We start from the raw sequence: 23,316 nt of genomic DNA, 5'->3' as shown, positions 1-23,316 counted from the left end.
CTCAAAGTCACACACATAGTGACAGAGATAGGACTTGAACCCAAGTTCTCTGGCACCAAATCCATGCTTCATTATCTGTTTCCTGGGACCAGGATGGTCCTTAAAATTATAATTTGGCCTCTCCTTAGTGTTGTTTTCTTTTTTCATTATTGTAGTCGTTATGTTTATTTTTCTTCTGGTTTTGCTTACTTAAGTTGCATCATCAATTCGTTAGAAGATTTCCCATGATTGTGTGAATTTCTTATATCCATTTTTTCTTTAAGTCTATGGTATTCCATTACATAGGTAGCAAGGTGGCTCAGTGGATAGAGTGCTGGGCCTGGAGTCAGGAGGATCTGAGTTCAAATGTAGCCTCTGACACTTCCTAGCCATGTGACCTGGGCAGGTCATTTAACCTCTGTTTGCTTTAATCCACTGGGGAAGGAAATTGGAAACCACGGTAGTATCTTTGCCAAGAAAACCACATGGACAGAATAGTTGGACACAACTTGAACAACTGAATAAAACAGTGACAAATTCTCTTACATTTCTGTCCCATAGTATGTTCAGTCATTCCCCAATTGTGGTCATCTCCTTTGTTTCTAGTTTTTTACTACCACAAAAAATGCTACTATTAATATTTGATTTTTTTTTGCTTGATCTAATATAGTGCAAAGAGCCTTAGATTAGGAGGAGTAAGAAGACATTTGGGTTCTAGTCCTGGTCACTTAATAAACTAATTGTGAAACCTTGGACAAGCAAGTGTGAGCTTCTGTTTCCTGACCTGTAAATATAGGAGGAAATAATGGTCTTTCTGCCTACTTCACAGGGGTTGTTATAAAGATCAAATGATAGGATACACTTCAAAGCCATGTGTTCTACAAATGGAATGACTGAGACATTTTATTCCACGTTGAAGTTTTGTACTGAATTACATCGTAAAGTATGCCACTCATAGGACCTTTCCATGCAGACATATTTCCTAAGTTCTGTGGAAATAGGACTTAAATTATAAAATTTTAACATTGGAAGGGACCTTAGAAGTCATCAAATTCAACCTTTTACATAATATAGGAATCCTTTCTGTTATGTATTTGATAAAGAGTTACCTAGGCTCTGAAGGGGAGTTTATGAGACAACTTAAGTTCTGTGGTTGAATCCCTAAAAACATACCCAGAAGTGGGTCTCTCCAGATGTGGCCAGACTGTGAATTCAGGCTACATAGCAGGAGTAGGCATTCCTTCCCTTGTACCAAATGCTGTGCTCCTATTCATGCCTTCTGAGATCACAGTTTTTTGAGTCTTGTCCCATGGAAGCTGTACGGTACCATAGAAAGGAATACATGCTCCGAAATCGGAGCATCTGGCTTCAAACCCCACCTTTTATTCTTACTAACCTGGTCACTCTGGGTAAGTCACTTAATTCCATTGGGCCTCAGTTTCTTCATCTGTAAAATGATGGGGTTGGACTAGGTTGCCTCTGGGATGGACCCCTCCAGCTCTAAATCTCTAGTCCTATGTATGTACTATATAGAGATACATAGAAAGCAGAAACCAATTTTTCTTTTGTTTGTTTTTTCTTCTAAGTATTTATTTTTTTTTACTTTATTAATTTATTTTTAGTTTTCAACATTCACTTCCACAAGATTTTGAGTTCCAAATTTTCTCCCCATTTCTCCCCTCCCCCCACCCCAAGACAGAGTGCAATCTGATTGCCCCTTCCTCCAATCTGTCCTCCCTCCTTATGCCCCCCCCCATCCCCTTCCCTTCTATTTTCCTCTAGGGCAACATATATTTCTATACCCCATTGCCTGTATATCTTATTTCCCAGTTGCAGGTAAAAACAATTTCTAACATTCGTTTTTAAAACTTTGAGTTCCACATTCTTTCTCTTCTCCTTTCCCCACCCACCCTCATTAAGAAGGCAAGTAATTCAATATGGGTTATACGTGTGTAGTCATGTAAAACACTTCCATAACAGTCATGTTGTGAAAGACTATATTTCCCTCCATCCTGTCCTGCTCCCCATTCTGTTCTCTCCTTTGACTGTGTCCCTCCTCAAAAGTGTTTGCTCCTGATTACCCACTACCCCAATCTACCCTCCCTTCTATCATCCTCCCTCTCTTATTCCCTTCCCTACTTTCCTGCAGGGTAAACTAGATTTTCATATCCAATTGAGTGTGTATGTTATTCCCTCTTTCAGCTGATTCCAATGAGAGTAAGGTTCACTCATTCCATTGTAAAAACTTTTGTCTCTTTTATGTGAGATAATTTATGACATTCTACCTCTCCCTTTCTCCTCCTCCCAGTACATTCCTCTTTCACTCCTTAATTTTATTTTTGAGATATCATCCCTTCATGTTCAACTCACCCTGTGCCCTTTGTCTATACCTTCCCTCCAACTACCCTAATACTGAGAAAGGTCTCATGAGTTACAAATATCTTTCCATGTCGGAATGTAAACAATTCAACTTTAATAAGTCCCTTGTGATTTCTCTTTCCTGTTTACCTTTTCATGTTTCTCTTGATTCTTGTATTTGAGAGTCAAATTTTTTATTCATCTCTTTTATTGATCTTCAAAGCATCATCAAGAATGCTTGAAAGTCCTCTTATTTCAATGAAGGTCCATTTTTTTTCCCCTGACGTATTATACTCAATTTTTGCTGGATAGGTGATTCTTGGTTTTAAACCTAGCTCCTTTGACCTCCAGAATATCCCTTAATGTAGAAGCTGCTAAATCTTTTGTCATCCTGATTGTGTTTCCACTATACTTGAATTGTTTCTTTCTGGCTGTTTGCAATATTTTCTCCTTGACCTGGGAACTCTGGAATTTGGCTACAATGTTCCTAGGAGTTTTCCTTTTAGGATCTCTTTCAGGAGGTGATTGGTGGATTCTTGCAGTTTCTATTTTCCCCTCTGATTCTAGAATATGAGGGCATTTTTCCTTGATAATTTCTTGAAAGATGATGTCTAGGTTCTTTTTTTGATCATGACTTTCAGGTAATTCAATAATTTTAAAATTATCACTCCTGCATCTGTTTTCTGGGTCAGTTGTTTTTTCAATGAGATATTTCACCCTTGTCTTCTATTTTTTCATTCTTTTGGTTTAGTTTAATAATTTCTTGATTTCTCATAGAGCCAGTAGCTTCCATTTGCTCCGTTCTAATTTTTATGGAATTATTTTCTTCAGTGATCTTTTAGATCTCCTTTTCCATTTAGCCAATTCTGCTTTTTAAGGCATTCTTCTCCTCATTGGCTTTTTGAACCTCTTTTGCCATTTGAATTAGTCTATTTTTTAAGGTGTTATATTTTTTGGGTCTCCTTTAGCAAGCGGTTGACTTGGTTTTCATGATTTTCTTGCATCAGTCTAGTTTCTCTTCCCAATTTTTCCTCTACTTCTCTAACTTGATTTTCAAAATCCTTTTTGAGGTCTTCCATGGCTTGAGACCAATTCGTATTTTTCTTGGAGGCTTTTGATGTGGGCTCTTTGACTTTGTTGTCTTCTTCTGGTTGTATGTTTTGATCTTTCTTATCACCAAAATAATTCTATAGTCTGAGTTTTTCCCTCTGTCTGCTCATTGTCCTAGCCAATTACTTGACTTTTTAGCTCTTTATTAAAATACGACTCTGCTTCCAATGTTGAAGGTGTACTGTCCTAAGCTTCAGGGGTTTTGTGTAGCTGTTTTCAGAAGTATTTCTAGGGACCTGTAAATTTTTAGTTCTTCCAAGGTGATATGATCAAAGCAGAGGTGTTTACTCCTCTCTTGGCCTGTGCTCTGGTCTATGAGTGACCACAAGCATTCTTTTATGTCTTGGTACTGTGAGGAGGATTCCCTCTCCACCTCTGCCAAAAGTTCCTCCACACCAGCACTCCTCCTCACCCCAGGACCGCTACCCAGGACTGAGACCCAGATCCAAGCATAGACAAAGCAAGAGGATCCTGCCTCAGCACCAGCAAGGAGATTTCTGCAATCCCCCTCTGATCAGCTGCTTCATCTGCCCACAAGCTATGGGCCAAGAGCTCTGGAAGTAGCTGCTGCCACCGCTGCTGCTGCCTTTGCCGCCCAGGGCCAGGGCTAGACTGGGCTCCTCTCTCACCCAGGTGCTGCAGACTTCCAACTGACCTTCTTAAGTTGTCTTTGGCGTTTGTGGGTTAAGAAATCTGGAAATTGCCACAGCTGCCAGTGATTCAATGCACTGGGGCCCCAGTCTCTGCACGCATGGCCAGTGTTGATTTTCGCTCCTCTCTCAGCCTGGTGCAATAGACCTTTCCTGTCGACTTTCCAGGTTGTCTTGGGCTGGAAATTTGTTTCACTTTGTCATTTTTTGGGTTCTACTGCTCTAGAATTTGTTTAGAGTCATTTTTTACAGGTATTTGGAGAGGTTTGGAGGAGAACTCAAGCAAGTCCCTGCTTTTACTCTGACATCTTGGCTCTGCCCCCCACTAGTTTTTAGATGTGTTTGTGGGTGGAGGAAAAAGAACAGCTTTTTTTTTAGATTTTCAAGAGGAAATGATCTTTCTGGGGATGACATTTCAGTCAGTATTTATTTTCTTTATTATTCAAAGTGGTCATGCTTGAGATGTTTGAAGCAAATTTGTAATAAGCTGTAATTGTCAGTAATTATGTTGGTAGTCAGATTAGTTATGGTTTTCTGTATTTCCCTGAGGACAGAGACTGATTGATACTCTACAAATCATTATGCACCTAGTACCATGCTGGGTACCAAAGGATGCTTAATAAATATTGGTTCCCTGATTTTCTGAAATATTGTCATTCTTCTCTTCTCTACCTCCTTCTCCTTGAAATCCAGAGTATACGTTCTGTTGTGGCATTATGATTCTTGCACTCACTGTAACTGGACCCTAGTACTCTTGAATTGTCCCCGTGTACTTAAGACAGTGCCTTATGTACAGCATGCACATAAAAAATGTTTATTGATTTGCACTGTATGTAAACTAGCTGCTTTCTGAAGATAGCAGCATGCAGCCCAGGGAAGAAATGGTTATGTTTTCTTATGGAGAGCAAGAGGGGATGACATCTCAATTTCCCAGGTCTTTCTCAGTTTTACCTTTTTAATTTTGTTGGGAAATGGGTAGACATGGAACACTGTTCTCCAAATGTTTATTAGCTTCTTATGGTTGGTCCATTTCCCATATGTGGATTATCTCCAAGATGGTTAACCTTTTAAAAAATTTAGTATTTTGTTTTCCCCCAGTTATGTGTAAAAACAATTTTTAACATTCATTTTTATAATTTCGAGTTCTGTATTCTTCTCTTTTCCCCACTCCCCTCATTGAGAAGGCAGACAACTTGATATAGGTTATACACATGTAGAGATGTGAAACATATTTCCATATTAGTCATGTTGTAAAAGAAAACAGACAAAAAACCCAAAAAAGATAATGTAAAAAAAAATGCTTCAATCTGTATTCAGACATAGTTCTTTCTCTGGGGATGGATAGCAATTTTTATCATAAGTCCTTCCCAGTTGTCTTGGATCATTGTATTGCTGAGAATAGCTTAAGTCATTCATAGTTGAACAAGGAGGTTAACTTAAAGTGTGATGGATGTGTTTCATCCCTGCCCTCAGAGGACTTCTACAACCTGTTACACATGGAAGTATAAAAAAAGAGCTGATGCTTTTACAATCAGAGACTACTTTATCTGCTACTGACTAGACTGACTTGACCTTGAAATGAATCTCAAAAATCTCTCATTTTCATATAGGCAGCTTTGTTTGCACTCCAGGAACTCTTTGAAGAGGATTATGATCCCCGGCCTATCTTTGTAAGTTAAAAGCTTATTTGTTTCTCAGAAGATATATTTTATTCTTCTCTTTGAATTGAGGGCAGATATTGGGTTGGAAAGACTTCATCTTATGGGACCTGTGTCCAGCCTGGCCCCTCTTCCCTCTAATCTGACATATGGTGAATCTTTTGTCCCTAAAGCAGTGAGGTTTTGTCACAGAACTTGGGGTGGAGGAAGAGGGAAAAGTAGGGTCAGAGTCTTTTATGATATATTTTAAGGCTGTTCTTAGCCAGAGAAGTAGTTTCTTTGAGTTCCAAGGATTTATTGAATTATATATTTATATATATTTATTTATTTTATTTTATTTTATTTTTTATTTATTTTTTTATTTATTTTATTGAAACAAATACAGAGAGTATGTTCATGACATGTTGTTTTTGCAATTTTAAATTTGACCCTGGTTTTAAAAATCTAGGTTTCAGGGACTGTTGTGGATATGAGTGGGCGAACTCTTTCTGGACAGACGGGAGAGGCATTTGTCATCAGTGTGACCCATGCAGAACCACTATGGTGAGAGAATAGCCTTTATTTTCACTCAGTTTTTCTTGTTCAGAGGGAAGAGACTGTTATTTATCTTTGTCTTATACCTAGCACCTACCAAGTGTCTTACGTGTTTATTGCGTGCCTTAAGTTTTTATTAGTGTCTTGTTTTCTACATCATCATAGTTTCTGCAGTATCCCTCTCCCTCCGTTTCCCATAGATCCATCGCAGATAACAGGTAGTTTACACACTTGATATCTATCGAATTGAAATGTATGTAAGCCAGCTGCTTTTTGAAGATAGCATATTTAGGCCAGGGAAGAGAGCATTTCTTACTGTTTTTTCTCCTGATGCTGCCGCTTGGTGCTTTTTTCCTGACAATACTACCTGATGCATGCCCTTACTACCTCACACCTGGGCTGTTGTAACATCCTGCTGATGGGTCTGCCTGCCTCAGATCTTTTTCCTGTCCTAATCTGTCCCCCATTCAGCACCAAAATGATCTTTCTAAAGCACAGGTCCATCCATGACCCCTCTCTATCCCCCCTTAATAAACTCCAGTGACTTTTGTTGGCTCCAGGATCAAACATAAAAATCTTCTTTTTGATGTTCAGAGCCCTTCATCTCCTAGCCCCCTCTTGCCTTTCCAGTCTGCTTATGTTTTGCTCCCCACCATGTACTCTCTGATCGGTGACACCGACCCCCTCGCTCTTCCATAAATAAGACACCCCCATCTCTCTGCTCCTGGCATTTTCTCTGGCTGTCCCCCATACCTGGAATGCTCTCCCTCTTCTGGCTCCCTTCAAGTTCCAACTCCAGTCAACTCCTCTTAAACTTTTAGTACCATCCTTCTTTTAATTATTTCCTAAATATCTGGTCTGTAGCTTGCTTGTTGTCTCCTCCATTAGATTGTGAGCTCCTTGAAGGCCAGGATTGACTGTCTTTTTCTTTTCTTGTATCCTCTGTGGTTAGTGAAGTCCCTAGCACATAGCAGGCCCTTAATAAATGTTTATTGATTGAGTGGCCAGCAAGAGGGGATCACAGCCCTGTTCTCCAGATAGTCAAGTGGCTCAGTAGATAGAAAGGTGGACTTGGAGTCAGGATGACCTGAGATCAAATCCTGTCTCAGATACTTACTGTATGAGTAAGTAAAGGGACCCTTTCTTGGCCTCAGCATCTATTTTCTTACTAGTTTTCTGGTGCATATCAAATGAGATTAGCATAGCTTGGTATGTAAATGCTACCCATTATTTTCTCTGTTTTACTTCAGGCATCTCTTGAGTCTATTCCAGCTTGCTTTTCACATGGGATCCTCTAGCAGGTGACTGGCTGAGGTGTGTGCTTTCTTAGGGGCCATGGACATCTGTGCTGAGCTCTTCTGATTCTGTCTCCCCTCCCCTTCTTGATTCTCTCAGCCTTATTTCAGAACATGGATGTATCTCATTTCTTTGCCATTCATACTTCTACCAAGGGTACAGATCACAACCCATCTGTGCCCTCTCATTTTGTGGGACTTTTGACTGTGTTGTTTCCAGTCCTCCACCACTTAAATCCACTTCACTTGCAAGGCATGACATCACCTGGCTGATGTCACGGTCCTCTTTGAAAAGGAAAGACAAACAACAACAAGTTCACCCTACCCCAAAGTTCCTTGGGGCTTTCTAGTGGTTCTGTTGCCATGCGGTGGTCCCCATGGAGCACAGGGTTGTGTGTCAGTTATTCCTACTTTATATTTCATGCGTGGTCCCCCTTTCCAAGTCGCACATCTTTCTGATGCCATCACTTATGTTACTTCACTTAGGCAGTTCTTGGCTGGTACTGTGTTACATCAGAATTACCATGCCTCTCTCCGTCAAAAAAAAATTATCTTTATTGATAGATTTATTAAGCGCTTACTCTGTCCCAGGCAATGGTGCAGCTAATTGCTGAGGATACAATTATAAAACAGTCCCTCCCCTTGGAGAGCTTACATTCTAATGGGAGAAGACTGCACAAGTCCTAACAGTCTCGATGGGAGGGAAAGAAAGCATGCATTTCCTTGTTATGTCACACTCATTTCTGAATCTGTCTACCCCTCCCTTTAGTCCCCATCAAGCTGATCCTTGAGAGAAAGATTAAGAAAGAAAAGAAACAATTCAGCAAACTGCTCTCCATCTTATAGGTAAAGAAACTGAGTCTTAGAGAGATTGAGGGAATTGCTTGTTGTCCCACAGTATCTAAGTGTCTGAGCCGAGATTCAAACCCAAGTCTTTCCTGACTTCAAGTTTAAAACAACTTACTGGACCACAATGCTTTTTTAATGAGAAAATCACTTGAACTAAGGTGCTAGCTCTTTTCTTGTACTTTGTTATTTCTTCGTCATTATTGCTGATGATGAATATTTAGCTTTGAAGGAAAAAGATAAAGTGAGAAACCCCCTGTCTGTCCCCAAGGAATTTACAATCCAGTAGGGAGATAAACCATGCACACAAATAACTATAATATAAGCTAAAATGTGGTGAATGCTTTGGAGAGTTCCAGAGTGGGATGAGAGGCTAGAGGAGGGAGAAGAGAAAGCATCTGATCCTAAAAGGAAGTAAAGGATTTTTTTTTTTTAATAAAAAGATACAGAGATGTGGGAAGAATCCATTCCAGACATGAGGGAGGGTACATGAAAAAGGCATAGAAGCCAGGAGAGGGCAGGGCAGGATTAGGGAACAGAGAGTAGCCCAGATTGAATGAGAAGATTCAGTATGTGCATGGAAATGAGGAGTTTGAGATAAAGCTTATGTTTTCTTGGACAAAACTGAAAGAGATCTAAAAGGGAGCCTTTCTTTGCTTATTCAGTCAAGCAGGGGACAGCTGGGGAAATATGTTAACTAAATACCATCTAGATGCTACTTGGAGCCTTGGGTTAGACCTTTAATTCATCCCCTGGAGTAGCCTGTAACATCAATTTGCCTCCTATTTTATTGGCTCCCCCATTTTGGTCTTCAGTTTAATTGCCCCATATCTAGCTTTTATACCACTCATTGTTAGAATCATTCTTTCCTCTTCTGAGATCTGGTGATATTATTTCTCCGCTCAAAATTCTTTAGTGGCTTTCCATTAGCCATCCTAGTAATGTTCAATTCAGAGTCCTCTGTTTGACATTGAAGACCCTTTTCAATGTGGCACCCTCTACCTTTCTGGGTTTATTTTCGGTACACACTCTACACTCTTGAACTATCTTTCTTGTCTTATGTCCTTCCACACCTGTTCAGTCATTAAAGCCCAGGCCAAATGCCAGTCCTCCAGGAATCAGTAAGTATTTATGAAGGGCCTACTTCATTCACTGGTAATATATAGAGAAAAATAAAGCAGATCTTTCTCTCAAGGAATTTATATTTTATTGGGTTTCTCTTGGTCTCTTTGTAGAGCTTTCTTTCATAATTCTCTTAACCAGAGATGTCAAACAGGGGACTACTATGTGGTCAAACCAGATAAAAATGAAATTGGGAAATATTTAACAATTAAAATTTTTAAAATATAATAAAACATAGATATGCTAATGTGATTTTTCTGAGTCAATATGCTCCCACAAAGGTTGTGGTTTATTGGGCCCCATTTTCATTTGAGTTTGACACCACTGCTCTTTATCATAATACACAATGTCACATAATATCTATATTTGTGTTTTATCCCTTAGGAGATTCTAAGCTCCTTGAGGGCAGGGGCTGTGTCTTATCTACATCTTTATCTTATGGTATATCTCTTTGTATATGTAAGTTATTTCAGACTGGAAAGGTAGATTGGAGGCAGGTGGTGGAGGGCCTTGGCTTCTGTAAGACTGTATTCCTTGGGTGGTATACCTAAGGACCACCAAAGGTTTTTGGATAGGGGAGGGACTGACAAGACCTACTTTTAGGGCTTGTATGATGTTCTGATATGAAATGCAGGCCTGTAACCTCTTATTTTGTTTTCCACCAGCCTTGGATTAAACTGTGCCTTAGGTGCCCTGGAAATGAGACCTTTCATTGAAACAATTGGCAAGTGTACAACAGCGTATGTCCTCTGTTATCCCAATGCAGGTGTGTGTTTTAATGGGTACCTGTACATACAGGTGCTTTAATAAGAGACAGAAAAGCAAAGGGGCCAATCTGGCTTTGAGTTTAGAAATGTTGTTTGCATGGTCTAGTCCAGAAGTGCCCTTTAAGAAGCTCAAGCCATTGACTATCTTTATGTTGGAGAAACATCAAAAATCTCCATGAAGCTGCCAGAAACAAAGCTTGGAGACGGAGAAGTCACCCTTGCCTGCCCTTCTGTGTGCTAATGGAAAAATAGTCTCTCCTTTTTCCTTTCTTTTATAAAAAAATAAAACTATACATTTATTTCTTATGTTTTAGGGTTTGTTTTTGTCTTGTTTGTTTTTGGGGCTCACCGTAACTTGTCAGCGTGTGCCTTGTATGGATTATTTACATATCATGTATTCAGCTCCTAAATACTTAAGAATTGGCTAACAGATAGTCCTTTTGGGTACACGTTTATTTTGTAGACTCAGGATGGATAGTAGAGTTGGAAAGTCACACAATCCAACTCTTTCTTTTTAGGAAATTCTGCCTTATGAACTTTTTTTTTTTTTTTTTAAAATGGAGTTTCTTGGGCCCACCTGGTCCTTAGATCTTTTAAAAAAATCTACAGATTTTTTAGTTTTATTTTATTTCTTACTAGGAGTAAGAGAACTCAGAGTTCGCAGAAGAGAATAACAAATGACACCTAGAAGTAGAGAGTTAGAGGCCAAATTCGTGCTTGGGGAGGTTTAATTGAAATAAAACTAATGAGTTTTTATTTATTTGCAATATAGCAGATGCTCATTAGTTCAAAACAGAAATAATGATTTCCCCCCCTAAGCAGTTGTGGAACAATACAGCTGTCATTTTGAAAGAATAATTTCCAAGGAGAGGGAGAAGAAGAGACCAATACCTTTCTTTCTGCTTGAAGCTTTTTTTTCTTTCTAGACTTTCTTTGAACTTTTCATTTCCTGGGATGAAAACAGAAAATAAAATACTTTTCTTTCTTTATTTTTTTGTGTGATATGTCTTTGTATTTTTTTTTTTAATGCTTAATGGCATACTTTTATGCTTATGTGGTCCCCCCCCCCACATAATTACTACTGTAGTCAGGGAGACATTTTTTATTTTCCTATTTAGAGCTTTTAGAGTGGCAATGTGTTACTTATGTGTAGTTTTAAAAAAATTTTATTGATATTGATATCACCTACATTTCCCAACATATTCCACCCCCACCACCTTTCAGAGACACATCTCCTATAACAAAGATTGAAAAAGAGAAAAACAGAACAATATATGTAGCATTCCATACATATACTTCCCCAGCTCTTCAAAGAAGGGAAAGAGGTGCATTCTCATATCTCTTGGCCACCATTTTTATAGCATTTTGTTTTAGCTATTTTAATATTTTTATTTCCATTTCCATCGTGATGGGTCTTTGTGTATATTATTTTACTGGTTCAGCTTATTTCACTTTGCATCAGTTAATAATGATGATAACCATTTTCTCTGTCTTCATCATATTCATTGTTTCTTATTGCACAGTAACATTCAGTGACAGTCATGTACCACATAGTTTGGTTAACTATTATTCCTCACTCAATGGGCATCCAATTAATTTCTAGCGCTTATCTGTTACAAAAAGTTGCTATAAATATTTTGGTGTAGATGGAACCTTTCTTTTAATCGTATACCTCCTCAGGGTATATACCTAGCAGTGGGGTCTCTGAGTCAAAGGATATGAATATTTTAGTCTTATTAAGTATATTATAATACTCAGTTTAAAAATCTTTCTTTAGGTCTTCCCAATACCTTTGGCGAGTATGATGAAACACCTGAAATGACTGCCATGCACATAAAGGTCTGGACTTTTTCTTCAATTTTCAATTCTTAGGTGTCATAGACTGTTAGAGCTGGAAGGGCTCTTAGAAGGCATCTAGTTAAAGTTTCTCATTGACATATGAAGACACTGAGGCCTAGAGAAGTTCATTGGCATGTTGATAGATAGGTAGTAGCAGATCTAGAAACAGAAACTAATTTTCCCAAGTTTTAGGACCATGCTAGGCCCCCTCTCAATGAAAGTATTTTCTTTTTCCATTTGAACCAATATTTATTATGCAACTACTACATGTAGGACCCTCTGCTTAGTGCTGGAGAAGAACACCAAATGGTATTCTTAGAGCATTGCTTAGGGGCACTGAGAGGTTAAGAAACTTGCCACTGGTCACAAAAGTCTGAGGCTGACCTCCTTGAGGGCAGAGTCTGTCCTTTGGCTCCTGTTGTGTCCCCAGCCTTAGCTTTGTGTCTGGGACATAGTGGATGCTTAATAAATACTGATTGATTAATTGATCTTTCTGACTCCAGGGTTTTCTTGTTGGATGTTAACATTAGAGTATTTTAGTGGGAGCAAACTTGGCTTGTCAGGGTGTACGGAGTGGTTAGGTGATTGCCTAGAGCCGTGTAGCCAGGATGGGGCAGAGGTGGTAGAATTTGAATGCAGGTCTCCTGGACTCCAGATTTCTATCAATAATGCCATACTGAAAAATTGTTCATCTCTGATTGGGGAGAGGCATTTATAAAAACAACAGTTTTGCTAAAACTCACAAATACAAAACTTGGATTAGGAAGTGTTGCTGAGTCAGGGTAATACTTGAGCTCATTTCTTAAAGAAGAAGCCTGTTAGACAGATAAGGAAGAGAATGTCTTCTCTCCCTGCACGGTGGTTTTTGACTCTTAAAGGATGAAATATTTGTGATCCACTGTTACAATAAATGCCAGGAATTTATTTCCTGGTGGAGTTAGTAAGGAGTTCTTTATTCTGTCTAAGCCTGCTCTCACTGTAGGTTTAGAAAACTATTGGGATAGACTGACAGGGTAATTTCTCACTGCAATTTTTTTTTTGATATTGCAGCAGATTTCAAATAACCCTGACTTGCCTCCACTTTGGAAATCAGATGGGAAGGCTATGTGTTAGCACTTACTTCCATAGTTAAATACTTCAACAGTTTTTCTTTGAACCCTCTTTAGAGTATTCTGCCTAGAAATTCAGCAGGCAGAGGTCTTTTTTTGAGCCTGTTAGATTGATGAGGGAATTCTGGAATTCACACTAACTATCCACAATCTTCTGCATCTATTTTCAGAACTTTGCATTGGATGGTTTGGTCAATGTTGTAGGTGGTTGTTGTGGTACCACACCGGCTCATATCAGGTAAGGTGACCCACGGTTGTCTCCCAGAGAGACATGTTTTATAGGGGAAGGACTATGATTTAATGAAGAATATTTTCATGGAAAGAAGAGGGAGGCAAGATCTGTACTCCGAAGGACAACCAGATTTTTCAGAACAATTTAAATTCCTTTTCTATGTGTGTGGGAGAGGGTAATTATAATAGTTCACATTTACATAATGTTTTATAGGCCCCTAAGTGCTTTCCTTAACCATGGCCCAGTGAAATTGATAGTGAAAGTATTATTATTTTATTCATAAAGAAATTGGGGCTCACAGAGATTAAGTGACTTGCTCAGGGTTAAATGGCCAGTAAAGGAGGAGAGCTGTATCATGAACCCAGGGTTTCTGATTCCTGAGGCCAATGTTCTTTACAATGAAGAGGCAAATAAGCTGAATTGAACATTCTTGTTTGTCCTAGTGTCCCATTGGCTAGGTTTGTGGTCTTGAGCTAGTCAATTCAGCTAAATCTGTTTCCTCACGTGATAAATGCTTATAAGCTTGGGACTCAGCTTATTTTTCTTTGCTTCTGGAGTTTGGTTAAAATTTCTGATGAATTACATTTTTCAAACTTCAATTATTTCTCTTTGGGTAGCATAGATTTGACTACACACATACACACACACACACACACACACACCCCATATATATCCCATTATTTGAATTCTAAGTTTTTCATTTTGCTTTCCATTTATTCTTTGTATGTGTTTTGGTTTTATTCCCATTTTTAAAAAATGATCTCGTGGAACTTTATGTACCATATGCATACCTCCTTTGAGAATGCAGGGTAGAGGCTTTGAGTAGGAAATGCCTATTGGTCCTGGAAAATTTGAGAGAGTCATGCTGGTTAGAGATAATCAATTGATGGCTTACATGCTTCATTGTTAGTACATGCAATATCAGGAGAAAAGCCGGGAAGGCCTCTAGCACATCGTATGGACCCTCTGTGTTGAATTTTTAGGGAGGATGTGAGTGAGAGTTGTATACAATGGGAAGGAACGGAGGGCTTGTGATCTGCTCTGTTGGAAACAATGCCCACATCACTGAGATGGCAGATTTATTGGAGTATTGAAGAATTTCAGTCATAGCTAGGAGGACATGTTTTCTGATTGATGGAAACCATGATTGTCTGACGCCTAAGACTGCTCTGAAGTTTAGGGTGTTAGAAGAAGTTGAATGATGTTAATTTTTTAATCTTTCTGGAAATGATTGCAGACTGTGCCTTGTCTATGTTCTTTGCCTTGTTTGTAATGTATTGTCTAACTATGTCCTTTAGCTTAGCCTAAACAATTTCTCACTGGTAAGCCAGTGGCTCATAGTCTTTTGCTTTGTGGAAAGAAGTAAAAAACCAATTTTTCTGGGGCTCTTTGCCTTTTTAAAAGTTAATTGATGCCTTTCTTTTTTATCACATTGCTTTCCCAGGACTATTTCTTCCCCACTACAGTCACATTGAACTGTCCCTTACAACTTAGTCAACAAGCATTTGTTAAGTGCTTACTGTTTGCGCTGGGACTATGTTAAGTGCTAGGGATACAAAGAAGGCAAAAACATGGTTCTTGCCCTCCAGGAGCTCATATTCTAATGGGGGAGAAAAACAACGTACAAGTAACTATATATAAGATGCATATGCAGCAAAAATGGAAAATAATCTTGGAGGGAAGGCACTAGCAGTGGAGATGTGGGATCTGTGGCAGACCTAGAAAGACCTCCTTGTTGTATCTCTTTGTATATCTAGGTCATGTATACATTTTCATATATACATATTTGTGTGTAGTGGTAGCCATCTTTTAAAAGAAATTTACATGATAACTGTATTATATATTTAAAAGGAGTAGCAATTTGCAGTTTCATGTGCAGTCATCTTTTTAAAAATTATGTTATGGAAATGCTCGTTCTATTCCATAAATTAAAAATTAAATAAATTTTGAAAAAAGACCCATGTATCAAATGGGATTTTATATTTGATCCTGGAAGTCACAAGGATCCACTGGAGTTCTATTGAGTCGGGGAGAGGATGGTGTGATATGGTCAGCCCTGTGCTTTAGGAAGGTCACTTGGGCAGCGGAATGGAGAAGAAGACTTGAAGCAGGGGGACAGTTAATTAGAAGGTGATTGCAGTAATCCATGTGAGAAATGGCAGAGTGGCAGCTGTGGCCCCTCCTCTTCAGAGAAGGTGATGAATACTATAGGTGCGATGAAGGTAGAAAAGAGAAGACTTTGATGATAGGTTTGGATGCATTGGGTGAACGCAAACAGGAGTTTAGGATATGTCCACTAAGATGGGACGTTGGGTGAATGGATGATGATGTCCTTGACAGCGGAAGAGAAATCCAGAAAAGGGTTTGAGGAGAGATAAAGAGTTCTGTTTTAGATACATTGAATTTGAAGTGTCTGTAGAACATCCAGTTTGAGGTGTCTAAGAGGCAGCTGGTGATATGAAACTGCTTCTTAGGGGTCAGGATAGGACTAGACAGACACATAGAACAGTTAAGCAAAACCAGCCAATACAGCTATTGTGTTTAAAAGCCGATGCAAAATTTTACCTCCAGAGCTCTTTGTACATCCAGAAGCTTTGGATTTGAAGCGTGGCGCTACCAGCTTTGTACCTGTACTGTGGAGAACATTTTGGTTCATTATCTGTTCTCTAGGGCCAAGATTGGATATGATTGGATATGGCTGTCTTTCACAGTTGGCTTTTGTTGGTGACATTATAGTCATTGTGCCTTTTTCCCCTCTAGAATTGCCTTTCATCCTTTTTGTATATATCCTGTTAATATTTAGTTATTTGTATATTTTCTTAGATGTGTTCTCTAATTGTCATTAGAATGTGAACTCCTTGAGGGCAGGGACTGATTTTGCTTTTCTATGTATTTCCAGCACTTAGCACAGTGCCTGGTACATAGTAATGGCTTAATAAAATGCTTGTTGATTCACAAACTATATTCCTCTGGTTCTGCTTACTTCTCTGCATCAATTCATGTAGGTCTCCCCATACTTTTCTGAATTCTTAATATTCATAATTTTTGCAGTCCAGTGATACTCCTTTATATTAATTTAGCTACAGGTTTAGTGTTTTTATTTTGTTTTTCAACCTAGGGAAATTGCGGAAGCTGTAAAAAATTGTAAACCTAGAGTTCCCCCTGCAGCTGTTTTTGAAGGGCATATGTTGCTGTCAGGTGAGTCCTTGAGAAGTGACCTTTATGATTTCATAGATTATTGATTTATTTCGGTGTGTGTTCATTTCATGTCTGTCGTGGTTAATAACATCATATGTTGAATGGGAATTGTTCATGGAGCCAAAGAAAAAGATATCCTTTTATAACAGCAGTTTCTAGCTGGCAGTCAGTTATCTTTGGGTGGGACATTAAGACCACCTAAGGTACATATCTTGAATGCTGAACTGTAAAATCTGGCCAGACATTAACTGGGTTTCACTCAGTGGCTAGATTTCCATCGTACAAATTTAGCTTATAGCCCAAGTCCAAGACTTCAGCCTGACTAGGGCCAGGTGTTCATGGCCTACCTCCAACTTGTGGTCTAGACTCGAGTTATTTGGTTTCATAATCCATCAAGGCCCTTAAGCTCATTAGTTCCTTGTCCTTTGGGGAAAGAAGAAATAAGAGTTACTTGTAGAGGCAAATATCACTGGGTTTAGGGTCAGAGAGTCTGGATTTGAGGCCCATCTCTGATCATATGACCTTAACCTTTCTAGCTGTCAATTTCCTTATCTTTAACGTGGGGGCGTTGGGTTAGATGATCTCTCAAGTCCCTTCTGTGATTCTATGATTATATCCCATTAAAGCTTACCAAGTGCTTTTATCACAGCAGCTCTGTGGTATTAATAGTAATACAGGTGTTATTTAATGAGGCTAGAATTTGATATTTGGATGCCTTTGGTAAAAGGTAAATTCTTTGTAGGCAAGGACTGTTTCATTGGTTGTCTTCATCTCCTCGGTACCTAATAGGATCTGGCACATAGGAATAAGGACAGGGACTAGACCTTGGAGTTTATTGAGCTGGGGAGCACCCAGAGAAGGAAACTCCCCTCTGGCATCTTCTCTGAAACTTGTCTTGGAGAGTGGCCCAGAGCGCTGAGACATCTTGCCAGAGACTTGCCCAGAGTCACACGGCCAGGGTGTGTCAGAGGTGACACTTGAATCCAGATTAGTCTTTTAACTCCAGTCTTCCTGACCCAAAGGCCATCCTCCATTTATTTGCCTATGCCATGGGAATACATAGGAAGAAAAGAGTTTTTTAATTAATTCATGTTGATCGATTGATAAATGAGTAAATCAAGGCTAAAAGGAAACTCCCATGATTAATAAATGGTAGATCATCATTTCAAATCCCACAAATTTGTGAGATATTTTGGTTTCTTCCCTTACTTTATCAGATGAAATTAAAAAAAAAAATCACCACCAAAAACCCCATAATAGAAGAGGGGATTTAAACTCAGGTAGTCTGACTCTAAGACCAGTGCTTTTCCCCCTCTGTATCAGACTGGCTGCTGCCTTTTCAGGGGGCAGTTTCAGAGTGATTGGGGGCTGTTTCAGACAAACCACTGCAGTGTGGCTATGGAATTGGAGACAGGTAGAGGGATGGTTCAGTATCTCCTCGTGCAAGAATGTTCAAGAGAGAGGGGTTATCAATGACTGACTGTTAATTATGAACAGATGTGTCTTCCTAGGATTCTTTTTTAACCAGTTTGTACATCAGGATTTTTCAAGGATGAGTTTGAGGAAAAAAAAAGGAACTAAAGATATGACTATATCATATGAACTGCATGAAAAAGAAAAACTTTAAAATCTAGTCCTGAGTCTAACACATATTTCACTTTTCAGAAGCTCTACTTGAGCAGAATGCTGTATACATTAACTAGAAGCAAGAAATCACGTAGACAGGATAATTTACGGCAGTCCTGTAGTTGTTACCAAAAATTAACAATTAAAACAACTTAAAAATCTCTCTAAAGTGAGATCATTTAGTTTTTTATATTACCTTAACATTAACCTTAACAATTTGAAAGTTTTTTTTAAAAGAGCTTTTTGTGTTGCTTTAATTCACACGAAATAAAATATATGTGGTTGCAGAGCTTATATCCAATTTTTCATCTGTGCAAGTGTCCAGTAGGCAGGACTGACAGAGAAGAGGAAGTCAGTTTGAACTGAAAGGAAGGATGCATGCTGGGCTATGTGCCAGGCAATGCAGTAGGCAATTTACACATGTTACCTCATTTGATCCCTCACAACAACCCTTAGGGGCTATTATTATCCCCATTTACAGTTGAGGGAACTGAGGCAGACAGCTGTTAAGTGACTTGCCCAACGTTACACAGTTTGTAAGAGGCCAGATTTGAACTCAAGGCTTCCTGACTCCAGGTCCAGTGCTCTATCCAGTGTGCTGTTACCTTCAGTTCAATTCAGTAAACATTTATTAAGTGCCTACTCTGTGCCAGGCACTGTGCTAAATGCTGGAGATCCTAAAAGAAAAGACAGTCCCTGTCCTCAGGGAGCTTACAGGCTAACAGATAAAGACACAAAAGGAAGTTGGGTGGGGATGGCATCAGGAGGTACTTGGCACGAGAGCTGCTGAGTCAGTCTATATGGAGATGAGATTCCAGATGGACATTTGCTTGGAGGCTTGTATAGTAGAAGCCAAAGCAAGGCCGCTGTTGGAAAATGAAGAATTGGCATCTAACTGCCATGGGTCAGAAGAGCCATGCTTCCTCAGACCAGTCCTTTGCTCCTTTTCGCTCTCAAAAGGCTGAGGGGCAAGGGAACGTATAGTAATCTCAGATGGCTGCTTTTTCATTTGGAAGACCTCACAATGAAATAAATACTGGTCATAATTGAGGCCACAAATTAAATTCTCCTGTCTGCTGGTCATGGAATAGGGAGTGAACAATTTATTTAGATCATTGACTTTATTTAGAGCAGCTAGATGGTGCAGTGGATAAAGTGGTAGGCCTGAAGTCAGGAAGATGCGTCTTAGTGAGTTCACATTTGGCCTCAGATACTTCCTAGCTGTGTGACCTTGGGCAAGGTACTTAACCCTGTTTGCCTTGGTTCCTCATCTATAAAACGAGCTGGAAAAGGAAATGGCAAACCACTCCAGTATTTTTGTCAAAAAAAACCCCAAATGGGGTCACAAAGAGTCGGACATGACTGAAACGACTGAACAACAAAACAAACAATGTTCATTTTGTTTGATTTAGGTAAATTTGTTTTAAACTGAACCTGTGTGATTTCATCAGGGAGGTCCTGGGTGAAGAACTTTCTCAGCCAGCAAAGAGAAAAACAGCATGTTCTCTGGTCTTACAGTCATAGACAATTGCCTGGGTCACTAAGTGAAAGGGCTTGCTTGGGGCCACATAGCCGGTATAGATCAGAGGTGGAACTTAAAACGAGATCTCTGTGCCACCGAGGCCAGCCTGTAGCCCCCCAATAGTACTATGACTACTAACAGTTAAAATTTAAATCGTGCTTGCCATGTGCCAGGCAATGCACTAAGCGCTTTAAAATTACCTTATTTGATCCTCACAACAACCCTGGGGGAGGGAGGGAAGTGCTGTTACCCCATTTTACAGTTGAAGAAACGGAGGCAAGCAGAGGTTAAGTGATAGCTAGTTAAGTGTCTGAGGCCAGAATTGAACTCAGGTCTGCCTGACTTCTGGCCTGGTGCTGTGCCACCTAGCTGTCAACACAGTGTGTCATGATGTTCTCTATACACCATTAATAATAATAGCTATGTGCCAGGCACCGTGCTAAGTGCTTTACAATGATCTCATTTGATCACAACACTAGGAGGTAGTTGCAATTATTACCCCCATTTTATAGATGAGGAAATTGAGGCAAATAGAGGATAAGTGACTTTCCCAAGGTCACATATCTAGTAATTGTCTGAGGCAGGATTTAAACTCAGGTCTGCCTGGCTCTCCACTTGGCACTCTATCCATGGAACCGCCTAGCCTGCCCCACATAATGTGCCATGACATTCTCTATACATCGTTATTTTAAGATTTTACATATTAAAAATGAGGGGGCCCTTTGCCTCCAATTTCAGCATCCGTGTGTTATTTCTAATTGCTCTTAGAATGACTCTGAAGCAGATTAAAAAATGAAACCTCAGCCTCTTCCATCTTGCTCTTTTGTAAATCATGAGCAAGACAGGCTGTTTTTGTATCCGGTTCCATCACATTCATAATAGATTAGAAGTACTGTGTATGAAATGCTTTTAGGGAGATCACTTAGGATTTCTTTACGATTTAAGTTTTGGCATCCTCACTTGCCTTTCCTGCAAATTGTGAGGTCAGTCAAAGGGTCAGGGACAACCAGGAGACTGCTGGAGGAGGGGCAGAATCCAGGGGGAATAAGATTAAGGAAGGGAACCAGGAAGAGATGGTCTTGTTTTTGTCTGTCATTTTCTTCACCTGAACTCTGGAGGTGACTTAAAAGACACCTGGCCATCGTATTTCCATCCTTGTACTTGTTTTCTCTGTCTCCCATCCAGCCAGGTCTTTGGGGAAAAAAAAAGACCATTTGGCCTCCTAAACAGTGGAAAGAATGCTGCAGTTGTGTCTGAAGGATCTAAATTCAATACCAGGTTGGCAGTTTGTAGCTGTGAGGCCTTAGACAGGTCTCCTAACTTTGTGCCTCTATTTCCTCATTTACAAAATGAAAGGGGTAAAATTAGGTGATCTTTAAGGGACATTCCAGATTGAAATCTTATGCTCAAATCTTAGGCATTGTTAGAACTAAATAGTTCACTGTGAAAAGGTAGAACTAGAGATTGTCTCACAGTAATTACCATAACAACACTTTAATTCGTATCATGCATTTAACTTTTTCTAAAGTATTTTCCTGTTTTATCACCCAGTTGCTCTGTGAGTTAGATTGGAAAGATATTATTATCCCCATTTAATAGTTAAGGTGTTGAGTTAGAATAAAGGTCATCTCTGGATGCCTGGTCTACTGGACAGTGCTGCCAAGGACAAGTAGGTAATGAGTCGTGTTCTTTCCCCATAGGTTCTGAGATACCTTAGGCATAACCCTAAGTTTTACCTTAGTAAAATATTCTTAGCAGAATGAGATGTAAAATCTCTTTGTCCATTTGGTTTCTGGTTTTTAATAGTTGGGAAGAATTATGAATTAATTGTTTTTTCACCATCTTTCCTCAGCCTGTATAGTTTTCATGGAGTAATTGCTTATGGGTCTTCCATATGTCTCATAGTTAAGAAGGGTTTGGAAAAAGACTCAGAGAAGTATTTGCCTTCAGGCTATGCTTTTTTACACTGAGTCGTTAGATCTATATATAGCAACCAAGGAAAGATGGCCCCATGTTCTCCTTTCCCTCATAGTTGCTTTGCAATTTAGTTTAATTTAACAAGGACTTAATTAGCACCTCCTATGTGCCAGGCACTGTACTAGGTTCTGAGATACAAAGACAAAAATGAAAACAGGCCAGCCCTCAAGAAACCTGCATTCTACTAGTGCAAAATGCACTCAGATAAATAAATACAAAATCTATGTATAGTAAACAAGTAATTTCAAGGAAGGGGGAAGCACTAACAAGGCTTCATGTAGGAAATTTATGGGTCTTAATATAGTTATGGATTACCAAAAGGCAGAAGTGTGGAGGGAAAGCACTCCAGGCATGGGGAACTATTTGTGCAAAGACAGATAGCAAATTGTAGTATGGTGGGATGAGGAATACAGGGATATTTCTCATGAATGTGTTTGTTTTTAATCTTGCATCACCTACTTCATGTGTTTTCCTGAATATTTCAAAATGATTCTCCCTTTTAGGACTCGAGCCCTTCAGGATTGGACCATACACCAACTTTGTTAACATTGGCGAGCGCTGTAATGTTGCGGGATCAAGGAAGTTTGCTAAACTCATCATGGCAGGAAACTATGAAGTGAGCATCCCGATAAGATCACTGAGGCACATGCTATTTTGCTAGACAGTGTATACATTAATCAGCTTCTGCTTCTGATGTTATTAAGCTGAGGAAATATGAGAAATGATGAACTGGGTTCACTTTTGAACTTGAAAGTGGGGAGTGGAGGGTGGGGGGGACTTACGGAGTAAGCCCTGAGAAAAATCGAAGTTGTCATTGCTATTCACCAAAAGCTCCATATTCAAGATTGGGGTGAGAGGTAGTATGAGGCAGATGCATCTTCTGTTTATTTCCCTGCTTTGGGAAGGGGTGGGGGAGATAGAGAAATGCTCTCCATTTGGGGTTTCTGCTCTTACCTTTTTTAGGAATGTGGAAAAGAGAGGTGGAAGAATGAAGGATAATCATTATTTGGACACTTGCTCCGTGTTTTCATTGATTATTTTTCTATTTTTGTTGAGAATGCTATTAAGGTTAGAATCATGTCAAAATGAAGCTTAAAAATCTAAATTGAAGAGATTTGACATTACGAGTGTGTTACTCTTGCTATTCTGTTTATTTTCCTTTTCCGTTCTCTTTGCCCCTGTACTAGTTCACGCTGTCATTACTTCAAACCTGTTTTGTTGTAATTCCTCCTAATTGATCTCTCTGCTTTCAGTCTCCCCAACTCCAATTCATCCTGCATGATATACCATAGTAATCTTCCTAAAGTGCCACTTGTGTGTAATATCACTCTTCCTTGCTTTAAGACTTGAAGTGGTTCCCCATTGTCCACAAGAAAAAGTCCAGACTTTTGTGCCATGTTCCTGGCCTTGATTTCTGACTTTAAACTGACTGTCCAACCTATCGGCCATTAGTACCTAACACACTAATCTCCTCTTGTGCTAGACCCCTCAACT

General features: G+C 39.4%; 1 protein-coding gene across 1 annotated transcript in view; it reads left to right on the top strand.

The window, feature by feature from the left end:
* The window catches only part of MTR (5-methyltetrahydrofolate-homocysteine methyltransferase), a 138,107-nt gene that overhangs the window by 42,228 nt on the left and 72,563 nt on the right, over positions 1-23,316 (top strand). The window contains exons 8-14 of the mRNA XM_036756287.1: positions 5,708-5,767; positions 6,204-6,298; positions 10,218-10,318; positions 12,097-12,158; positions 13,438-13,505; positions 16,618-16,697; positions 22,326-22,438. Of these exons, the coding sequence (XP_036612182.1) occupies positions 5,708-5,767; positions 6,204-6,298; positions 10,218-10,318; positions 12,097-12,158; positions 13,438-13,505; positions 16,618-16,697; positions 22,326-22,438 (579 nt within the window). The remainder of the gene's footprint in view (positions 1-5,707; positions 5,768-6,203; positions 6,299-10,217; positions 10,319-12,096; positions 12,159-13,437; positions 13,506-16,617; positions 16,698-22,325; positions 22,439-23,316) is intronic.

Source organism: Trichosurus vulpecula, chromosome 4, assembly GCF_011100635.1.
Source record: "Trichosurus vulpecula isolate mTriVul1 chromosome 4, mTriVul1.pri, whole genome shotgun sequence".
NCBI lineage: Eukaryota > Metazoa > Chordata > Mammalia > Diprotodontia > Phalangeridae > Trichosurus > Trichosurus vulpecula.
This window is presented reverse-complemented; position numbering and strand designations above follow the sequence as displayed.